This window comes from Anopheles coustani, chromosome 3, assembly GCF_943734705.1.
Source record: "Anopheles coustani chromosome 3, idAnoCousDA_361_x.2, whole genome shotgun sequence".
NCBI classification, from domain to species: domain Eukaryota; kingdom Metazoa; phylum Arthropoda; class Insecta; order Diptera; family Culicidae; genus Anopheles; species Anopheles coustani.
In genome coordinates, this window is record NC_071288.1 from 95,206,561 (window position 1) to 95,217,412 (window position 10,852).

Sequence of the window (10,852 nt, forward strand, 5' to 3'; positions counted from 1 at the left end):
GGGTGATTCAATGCAGTCGATCGTTTGTTGCTTTGTTTTCTCCCTAACAACATTACCTTTCGGTTTTGCTGGGTTGATTTATTTGTAATGTCTGTGCCATGCGATGGCACTAGTTTGCTTCTTGGCTCGTTTGTTCAACCGGGGCTCATTTATATTTCCTTTTTATTTTGTTCCGTGTCCGTTTCCCTGGCTTCGATTTGCTCATTTCGATTCCAACGGAAAGTCCAAAAGACGTTCGATCGCATCGTTTCGACCGGCGATACGCACACAATCCCAATCTGTGCGTCGCCACACCGTGCCTACATTACTTTACGATTTGTTTGCGCTCGCCCGGATCGGCTGTTTGAACAAGCGATCGGTTTTCCATAAACGTTTCAGGTTGAATCCGTTGGTGGCCGCATGGGTTTTTTTTCTCCCCTCACTCGGTTTCTCCCTTGCCCCAAGACGAGCCCGGCTTCGTACCGACTTTCGAGAAGGCGTAGCAAACCGCACCGGACTGCGCTGGAATTTGATGACGACAAATTTAATGTTGCCATGGAGTGTTTTCTCGATCCTGTTTGACCATCGAAAACTGTTTGTTTTATAAGAGCTTACGTTTCGGACTGAAATAGCTGAGGAACCGTGGACTCTCCCAAGCCGTTTGGAGGTTCACCAAAGCAATCACAATCAGATGTTTGAATCTCATCACGGGAGGGGCATCCATGATGGCACTTTCCAATTGGGAAAAGATTTCTCCAGGTGCAGGCACACCAACCTCGCAGGTGCTCGCATTCCAGCGTATCTGAAACCCTTTCTGCGCGTTGTCCCCCGTCTTGCCTTAATTTTCCTTTAGTTCCCCCTTTTTTTCTCTCCGATAACCAATGAACGCATGAGCGACCGACTGTCCAGCCATTTTGTCTAATTTTGTTTGTTTTACCACACCGCACGATCGTGCCTTCCATTTCACAGGGGTCTGCACAGGTTCGGATGCGTTCGGTCGAGGAGATGGCAACGTCACACATACTGTCCGCCATTGATCCAGTTATAACTGGCTCGGCAAACACACCGCCCAACGGTGGTGGAGGGCAGGGCGGCGGAATGAACGGCGGTGACGCGGGACCCGGGTCCAACGGAGGGATGGGTAGCAACGGCGGGCCGGTTGGGGGGAGCATGCTCCAGTCCGGCGGATCGACGGCCATCGGACGTGCCAACGGGGATCGCAATCTCTCCGTCACCCTGGACGATCGTGAGCTGTGGTTGCGCTTTCAAAATCTTACCAACGAGATGATCGTCACTAAGAACGGCAGGTGAGGATTGTACTGATTCTAATAATAGTATTCTACTCGTTATGCAACTAAATAAAAATCTAAATTGAGTTAATATGAACCCAACCTTCGTATAACTTCGATATCCCTCGACGAGATCGAATCCTCAGCAAAAGGTAAAGAAGACGCAAACTTGCCGATCGTTCCATTATCATTTCCAATTATCATTATATCTTAGTTCAATTCTAGAGTGAAGCGGATTCAGCTGATTGAATCAAGAAAATAGAAGTTTTAGTTAATCGAGAAATGAGTTAGGTGATGGAAGACATTTGTAGAGCATAGTTTCCACGCTGTTTAGGACATTACGCAATGCTGTTTAAACCTGGCATTAGGATTTCAATTTTATCATGACATATTCTCACTATAATGCAGTGGCGGATTTAACGGTGCGCGGACTGAGCAAGGGGCCCCGAAACTTCAAGTGGCCTAATTCTCAAAATTTATTCATAAACAAATATTCTATAGAATAACAGATTTTAATATGGTAAAATTTTACAATAAAGGGTAATCCATAACGAAATATATAATCCGGTATATAATCAGGGTTAAAGAGTAACAGGAGATCTTCTTCTTCTTCAATGGCCCGCTCGCAGTTGAGCACGTCGTGCTGACATGGCCTGGTCACCAATCGTTCTCCAGGTAGCTCGGTCCATGGCTGCAGCCCTCCAACCCCGGTCGCATCCGATGTCTCGCAGGTTCTGCTCCACTTGGTCCATCCACCGAGCTCGCTGAGCTCCTCGTCGTCTCGTGCCGGGCGGGTCGCTGGTGAGCACCTTCTTGGTGGGGCATGAGTCCGGCATCCTCATGACATGCCCCAACCAACGAATCCTGCCGGCCTTCGCCACCGTCAGGATGTCCGGCTCGCCATACAGCTCAGCTAGCTCGTGGTTCATCCTTCTCCTCCACACGCCCTGCTCATACACGCCGCCAAAGATAGACCGGAGCACGCGCCGCTCGAAGACTGCGAGAGCGTTAGCGTCCTCCGTGAGCAGAGTCCAAGATTCATGCCCATAAAGGACGACCGGTCTAATCAGCGTGCGGTATATGGCACACTTAGTGCGTGGGAGAAGCCATCTGGACCTCAGGAGTTTGTGGAGCCCATAGTAGGCACGATTCCCCTGAACAATGCGCCTCCGGATTTCGCAGCTTACGTTGTTGTCCGGAGTTACGACAGTGCCAAGGTAGCAAAACTCCTCTACTACCTCGAGTTCGTCGCCGTCTACTGATACACTGCTCCCCAGCCTGGCTCTGTCACTGTCAGAGCCTCCGACGAGCAGGTACTTTGTTTTCGTCGCATTGATCATCAATCCAATCCTTGCGGCCTCGCGTTTCAATCGGGTGTACGCCTCGCACACCGTCCTTGTGTTCCGCCCGATGATGTCGATGTCATCCGCGAAGCCGAGGAATTGGAGAGAGCGGGTGAAAATCGTGCCACGGATGTCGAAGCCCGCGCTCCTCATGACACCTTCCAGAGCGATGTTGAATAGAAGGCAGGAGAGTCCATCACCTTGCCTCAGACCCCGATGAGATTCGAACGGATCCGACAGCATGTTCGAAATCCTCACCTTACACTGCACCCCCTCCATTGTGGCCTCTAGCAGTCGAACCAACTTCTCGGGGAAGCTGTACTGCCGCATGGTCTTCCATAGCTCCTTCCTATCTATGGTATCGTAGGCCGCCTTGAAGTCGATGAAGAGGTGGTGCGTCGGGATCTGGTGCTCCCGGCACTTCTGGAGGATCTGCCGTAGAGTGAAGATCTGGTCGGTGGTGGATTTGCCTCCAACAAACCCAGCTTGGTAGCTTCCGACGAAATCTGTAGCAAGGGGCGCGAGTCTGCAGAAGAGTATCTGGGATAGGATTTTGTAGGCGGCATTGAGGACTGTGATGGCTCGAAAGTTGGCACAGTCCATTCTGTCACCCTTCTTGTACACTGGGTGGATGACACCCAGCTTCCAGTCATCCGGTATCCTTTCCTGTTCCCAGATTTTCACAATTAGCTGGTGCATACTGACGGCAAGCTCTACCGAACCCATCTTGAATAGTTCTGCCACCAGCCCATCGCTGCCAGCTGCTTTGTTCTGTTTCAGCTGCTTGATGGCACTAGTGACTTCGTCCAAGGATGGTGGGAGCACATCGTCATCTACCTCCTGGCTAATGTGATGCTCAATTCTGCCTGCGCCGCTGCTGGACTCCCCTAATTCCGCTCCGTTCAGGTGTCCGTTGAAGTAGCACTTCCACCTTTCGATCACCTCTCGCTCGTCCGTAAGAATGTTGCCCTCCTCGTCACGACACATTGCGACGTTTGGCGTGTAGCCGCCTCGTGTCTTCTTCAACATCCTGTAGAACTGGCGAGTTTCCCCCGACTGAGTTAGCTGCTGCATCAGTTGTTCATCCGACTCCTCGAAGCGGCGCTTCTTGCTCTCGAAGAGCCGGGTTTGCTGTGTCCTCAGTCGTTTGTAGTGTTCCACGTTCTGACGGGTTTCGCGCTGCAGCATTCGGGCGCGCGCTGCGTTCTTCTCGGATAGTGCCCGCCTGCACTCGTCATCGAACCACTCTTTCCTCTGGTTACGTGGCTTATGGCCCAGTGTCTGCTCGGCTGTGCTGCTGATGACTCGCTCCATCATACGCCAGTGGTCATCGAGGGACATCGTGGCGGTCGCGTTGTTGTCCGGTAGCGCTTCCCCAAGCGCTGACGCGTAGCCCTCGGCAACAGCAGGTGTTCGCAGCCGATCCGTGTTTAGGCGTGGGGTAGGCCGGTGACGCAGTGTGTTGACAGCGCAGAGCTTCTGCCGTAGCTTCACCATAACCAGGAAGTGGTCCGAGTCGACGTTTGCGCCCCTGTACGTACGTACGTCGATGATGTCCGAGAAGTGCCTTCCGTCTATGAGAACGTGGTCTATTTGGGAATATGTCTGCTGTGGTGATCTCCAGGTGTAGCTGAAACGAGGTTTGTGCTGGAAGAAGGTGCTACGGATGTTCATGTGCCTCGAGGATGCGAAGTTGATGAGCCGGAGGCCGTTGTCGTTGGTTAGCTGGTGGACGCTAAAGCTACCAATCGTAGGTTTATAGGCCTCCTCTCGCCCGACCTGAGCATTTAGATCTCCGATGACTATCTTCACATCATGTTGTGGGCAGCGGTCGTACTCCCTTTCCAGCTGCGTATAAAACGCGTCTTTGTCGTCATCGCTGCTCCCAAGGTGCGGGCTGTGCACATTTATAATGCTCAGGTTGAAGAAGCGTCCACGTATCCTCAACCTGCACATCCTGTCGTTGATCGGCCACCATCCGATCACACGCTTCCTCATAGCACCCATAACAAGGAACGCCGTACCGAGCTCGTGCTTATCTCCACCACTCTGGTAGATCATGCAATCGCTGCGGTAGCGGCGCTCCGAAACTCCCTTCCAGCGAACCTCTTGAAGTGCTACTATCTCGAAGCCGCGGGCTCTCACTTCCTCTGTGAGTATTCTGGTACTCCCGGGTGATGTAAGAGACCTGCAGTTCCATGTACCGAGCTTCCAATCATAGTCCTTCTTCCGTTGCGAGGGTCGGGCATGATTGGTCCAAATCGGTTTTTCTTCGTAGTGACTTTTCGTTGCGGTTATACAGGGGGTGGCTTGCAAGGCCTCTCCCCCCGCCTCCTATCTCGTCGGTGGAACAACGCATCCTAGCTGTTTTACGTCCCGTAGGATGCCAGGACAGGGTGTACAGCCGCCCCTAACATGGGGAACAGACGCTGGTTCGAGCCGCTCCTAACATGGAGAACAGACGCTCGGGGATGAACTACTAGCAAGTAGCAGTCCATTCCCCCTCTCAATTCAGCCTTGCCGCCCATCCGCCCAAGGGGGTGGGTTTCCCCGTGTACCCAAGCTTGGATATTTAGGCGACAAGTTACCGTTCTGTACGTCGCGGACGTATTGAGTAGGAGTTGGGGAGGAGAGCCTATAGTAGCCTTCAGGAGGCGTCGGATCCAACCCTTTACAGAAACAGGAGATACATGTTTTATAATTTATCAATTGGAAACAAGCATGTATTTGCATGAAAACAACAAGATTTTTCAAAATATCAAGCATAGGATTAAAATAATGCGATGAATTAATAAAACATTTTCAAAGAAAGCAATGCGTTTTTGACATATCCCGTTTGACATTATAATTATATCATCTGTCCTTGTACAACGAGGTACGTGTTTAAAATAATATTTCCTACGGATTTTCGGCTCTAGCTATTGAATAAGAATTGTTAAACTAGATTTATAAAATCAAACTTCGAGAGGTCAGACAGAAAACTTATTGATTGTTGAATAAAAGTAATATCTCACATTGATTTTGTTGAAATGAATATAAACAAGATGAAAATTTGTAATTTTTTACGGTCCCGTTTATTTTACCGCTTAGGGCCCCCATGAGTGTAAATCTGCCACTGCTATAATGGCATTTTAATTTTATTACAAGAAGAAAAACTATTCAGATATGAGAACATATGACAGAACAGAACAGATATGAATCCATAGAACTCTGCACTTGATTTAAGTTATTTTGGATTATTCTTAGGAAAGTTGTTTTAACTTTCTAGTAAATCTTTTTCCTTTTCTACACCAGACGCATGTTCCCGGTGGTGAAGGTGACCGCAACCGGACTCGACCCGACGGCAATGTACACGGTGCTGCTGGAATTTTCCCAAGTCGACTCGCATCGCTGGAAGTACGTCAACGGCGAATGGGTGAGTGTTCGTCAATCCCGTCAGTCCCGACGGCACAGAAGGGCTAGCTTTTTAGCTAGAAATCCCACATCCGGACACCGCTGGTGCGTTGGCAATGATTAGACAAACACGATTCCGAATACGGGCTTTGATTGCATTCGCGCTGTTGTCTGTGCCCGCTATTGATACGGTAAACATCTACTCGCGGGACGGCGTCCGGCAGCCCTGAGGATGGGTGCATCATCTGCATCAACCGTTGCGAGTGCATCACGGACCATCGGAAGCGAAACGTTCCTAGTTTACCGCACAAAGGCCGCACACTTGGGCGCAGACTAGCAGCGAACTAGGCAAAGACTAAATAGCGCTTGTTTATTCCGTAACAAACTATTTACATTACGCTAATTAATGCACGGGAACAACAAAACCCCTCCCTTGGCGGTGCTAATGAGAATGGAAAACTCGGCCCGATGGCCGTTGCAAGGTTTCGCTTGTTGCTTCGTCCTTTCGCCAGCCCTCCGCAAATTGCAATGTTTCAACGTGGCTGTAACGCGCTGGCCCTTCTTTTTTTTCTTCTCCTGCTTGTAGGTAGCAGGAGGTAAGGCGGAAGCACCCCCACCGAACCCCGTGTATGTGCACCCGGAGTCACCCAACTTTGGCCAGCACTGGATGAAGGAGCCGATCTCGTTCGCCAAGGTGAAGCTGACGAACAAAACCAACGGCAACGGGCAGATCATGCTGAACTCGCTGCACAAGTACGAACCACGGGTGCATCTGGTGCAGGTGGTGTCGGACGGACGGGATCAGCGGAACGTTCACACGTACCCGTTCCCAGAGACGCAGTTCATCGCGGTAACGGCGTACCAGAACGAGGAGGTCACCTCGCTCAAGATCAAGTACAATCCGTTCGCGAAGGCCTTCCTGGATGCCAAGGAGCGGCCCGACTCGGTGTACTCCCGTGAGAGCTCCACCTACGGGTGGCTCAACTTTCATCCGTCCTACGCGACGGCCCAGTCTCCGCTGCAGGCGCAGGTGGACCGATCGTACCAACATTCACATCCCGTACCGAGAACGAACCGTGTGACTCCCTACACGACTCAGCGTTCGCGGAACACCAGTGGGAGTTCCTCGCCGCAGCACGGTAGCTCCTACCTACCACTCGATTCCGTCTCGACGCCCGTCTTTTCGTCGTATCCTTCGACCTGGCAGACGCAGACCACATCCAGTGGGCCCTACTGGAGCAACCCATCGGTGGGGACGGTGCAATCTGGTGTCAATCCCGGGAGTCCTAACTCAGTGGCGCCTAACATTTCTCCTACGCCTTCAAATGGCTCGCCGTCCTACGCAACATCCTCGCCAACGTACCCGACCAGTCATCCGGCGTTGACTCCACAGCATCCTCAGTATGTGCCGGTATCCGGTGCTCAGATGGAAGGAGTCTATCAACCGGCAGGGTCTCCTCAGCAAGTCTATACACCTTCGAGTCATCAGGTAAGACTTACGATTGACTTCCACGGTCTTGTGGATCTGTCTTCATATATCGGATTTCACTCCTTTCCAGATCTATCATCCTACACCGACGCAGGTATCACCGAATCACCAACTGTATGGGAACGTGCTGAATGCCCCTTCCATCACCAACCTAGGCTACTCCACCTCGTGGCATGCCGCTAGCGACTTTAGTGTCTACCAAAGCACTTACCACTACCCGACGGCCGAGTACATTCCCATGATAGGAGAGATCAAGTGAGTAACTCCACCACTTCAGACCATGGGTTGTTGTTTATGATCTGATTCGCTTACCTTTGGTTTCGCTAGCACGTACAATCATCCGTCTGATATAACCGAGCTGACGTCGGTTGGAGCATCGCATCGTCACATGGAACCCACAGGAACTGCGTCTTCACTCCAGTACCATACGCATCACCATAGCCATCACTTGAGCGAAGGATCATCGCTGATGCCATCCCATCACCAGCACGGCCAGGGAGTTGGCCAGTGCAGCGAAAATCAAAGTCCAGAACCAGCGCCAGGAACGGTCGTTTCGTCCGCCCTCAACTCGGTCGCCTCGTCACCGAACACCGCTGGGGCTAATCAACTCTCGCAAAGCCCTGGGCGGACGTCTCTAAACCCCGTCGGCAGTGCGTGGACTCCACTAACTCCACCGCAGACCACCAGCATTTGAGAAAGCAAAGATACTGAAGAGAAAACAGTATTAAAACATAGTTAAGGGTATGACACGTAACATTCCACGAAGATTAAACAGGGATGTACCGAACCAAGCAAGCATCGACCTGCTGCCGGGTTTTATGATCGCGATCGGTACGACAGTGAGGCATGGTGTACACTCTTTTGAAACTTGAGCTATTTGTTATTTCAAAGGCGATCAAAAGTACTTGTAGTAAGTAGCAACAAATGTTTTAAACTAATTTTAAATAAGATAGAATACAAAATATAAACATGTAAAAATAATTGGAGTTTTTTTATTTGTATCCAGCGTTCCTATGAGAGCGAAGTAAATGTAAATGATAAAGTGGCTCAACACTTTAAAAGATTTGGTAAAACAGGTAGGATAGAAGCAGCAAAATTGGAGTTGAAGGCTAGTCTGTGGCCTTTGTAAACTTGTGTCAGGCAGAGGAACAAAATTAAAGGAATCCTTTTAGTGAACAATACGTTTGTTCGGGATGATCATTCTGAAAGAATACTGGTTAACAACAATTTTGTTCAATCCCATTTTTAAACACAATTACCAAATCAACCGCAATTTTTTCTCAGGCAAAATTAATCGAATTGCTTTGATTATTTATATTAAAGTAGATTTCTCGTGTTCATAAGTAGATAGAAACTATGGAAAGAAGAAAATAACATATCAAAAACATTCGTTGATGCATTTGAACGATTCTACGATGCAACCACTAATTTTTAGTAACGTATATTTGAACAAGTCTATTTAAACCGCCATAAACCCGAGTTGACACTTTACACAACATTGTACCCTTTGACACTACACTATAAACGCGGGCCATGGATTCTTACCGAACCGGTTATTCCCGATTGGTCGTTGACAGCAGTAGTGATGGGAAAATCGATTCCCGGTTGGGATTCCAATCTTTTGATTCAAATCTGTTTTGAGATCCGGATCTTCGAACCCGAATCCCAATCCACTTGCTCACCATCCGAATCTTAATAAATTAAAAATCATTATCATAACCATTTTACCTTCTGTAAAGTTGCGCGTTTTGAAAAGACCATTCGTTTGAGGGGTCATTTGTAGAAATCGGTTAAGAAACTAAAAAGTTATTCGATAATTGGCTTTTTTAGGCAGTTGCCTTGGGGTTTTAAAGCTTGTCAGCTGCCAACCCGAAGTCATTCTTTCGTCGACCGCGTCGGAAGTCGGACGTACAAGTGAATTGCGCGTGAAATTAGAAACATATTGGTGATAGTATTCTGGTGGAAAGTAAAACAGCGAAGTAAAGTGGTTAAAAGATCGTATCCTTCGCAAGCATTGTATTTGAAAATATAAGCTAGAAGAAAAGTTCGTAGTGTAATCAAATTTTACAAACAGTGGAAAAGAGAAATATACGTTTGGGTGTGTCCATTATAAGCAGATTTGCGCGAAACGTATAGTGTAAGTGCTTTTGTTCTATGATTAATAATTATGTCCTTCGGCGCTATGCTAATCGAGTCACTAAGCAAGGCAGTCGAATACATTACAGTCCTTTTCGAAACGCGTAATTTTTATGAAGCAACTCCGTTGGGATGAATGCTCAGATAGGATAATGAGAATGGCACAACATTTTGCAGGTAAACGTGCATTGTAGAAAAACGATCTTGCGGTCGAAGGATATGGCAGAAGGATATCAACAAAGAAAAATTGAAGAATAAAGGCATAAGCGGTGTCGAAATGGCATGCAGTAAAGCGGAGCATCTGGTGCTTTTCCATCGGCGTTTCCTTTTTGGCGCGAGATCCTCTGATTTTTCGTCAGTTGTTTCCGCTGGTGCGGGGAAAAAGGTGGGAAAAACCGGAAAAAGTTAAGAAACAGGTAGATCCTTCTCGCACAAACGAACGAACGAACGGACGAACGAACGTGCAGAAGAAGGAAAAAGCAATCAACGGTTACCAGGTCGGTCGGTCGGTCGTTGCTAGGCAACGGAAATTGCTTTGGGTTGTTTCGTACGTGACGCAGGGCAGCACTTCTTCGAAGGGCTCTGGAATGCAAAGATTGCGGAATTCGGCTGGAATACCAGTTTTCGAGGAAGGTTAATTTCGGTGCATCACTGATACCGTGGGACCTGAAGAAAGTGAGTTTAAAAGAAAACGTACAGAGAAGGAAACTACATACTACGCCCCTTTTAACTACGGTCGGGTGTTAAAAATGTGTTGCAGGCTTGATCAATTCCTCCCAGCATCATGTTTACAGTAGTACTTCACAGCAGATAACATGTTCCACGAAGGAATCGTATTTTCGTTTCTTTGGTTACGCGGGAGTAAAAACTGTCGAAGAAATATGTTTGTTTACATTATCCGCAATACGAACTCCCAGCTGTCAGTATGTGTTTTGGTTGCGGTCTTAGAGCAGGGGCCAGGAGGAGTGGTAGTGGAACGTTTTGATAATACAAGTCTACGCGATAATATAATGATTAGCGTGTATAAAACTGCGATGCAAGCAGGCGCACGACTTTCAGTCTTCTTCCGGACGAGCAAGTGACCAGTCTGGGTTGATTTTCGCCTTGTTGATTTCACTACTACTTCGATCTACTTCGATCTACTTTGTTTCAGAGAAAGATTCACGGTGCGAATAAGTGCAAACATTTATAACTATGGTGTAATCTTTTCTAATGCACAGTGT

The 10,852-nt window shown here is 48.6% G+C and overlaps 1 protein-coding gene across 1 annotated transcript; it reads left to right on the forward strand.

Moving 5' to 3' along the window:
- Nucleotides 1-966: 966 nt before the first annotated feature.
- On the forward strand, nucleotides 967-8,187 carry LOC131258859 (T-related protein). Its single transcript, XM_058260248.1, has 5 exons — nucleotides 967-1,286; nucleotides 5,906-6,026; nucleotides 6,591-7,493; nucleotides 7,564-7,748; nucleotides 7,821-8,187. Exons 1-5 carry the CDS (start codon nucleotides 967-969, stop codon nucleotides 8,185-8,187), a joined length of 1,896 nt encoding a protein of 631 aa, XP_058116231.1.
- The last annotated feature ends 2,665 nt before the right edge of the window (nucleotides 8,188-10,852 follow it).

Coding starts and splice junctions, on each gene's coding strand:
- LOC131258859 (XM_058260248.1), top strand. CDS start 967: ATGCGTTCGGTCGAGGAGATGGCAACGTCACACATACTGTCCGCCATT. Junction 6,027..6,590: donor AGTACGTCAACGGCGAATGG/GTGAGTGTTCGT, acceptor TCCTGCTTGTAG/GTAGCAGGAGGTAAGGCGGA. Junction 7,749..7,820: donor CCCATGATAGGAGAGATCAA/GTGAGTAACTCC, acceptor TGGTTTCGCTAG/CACGTACAATCATCCGTCTG.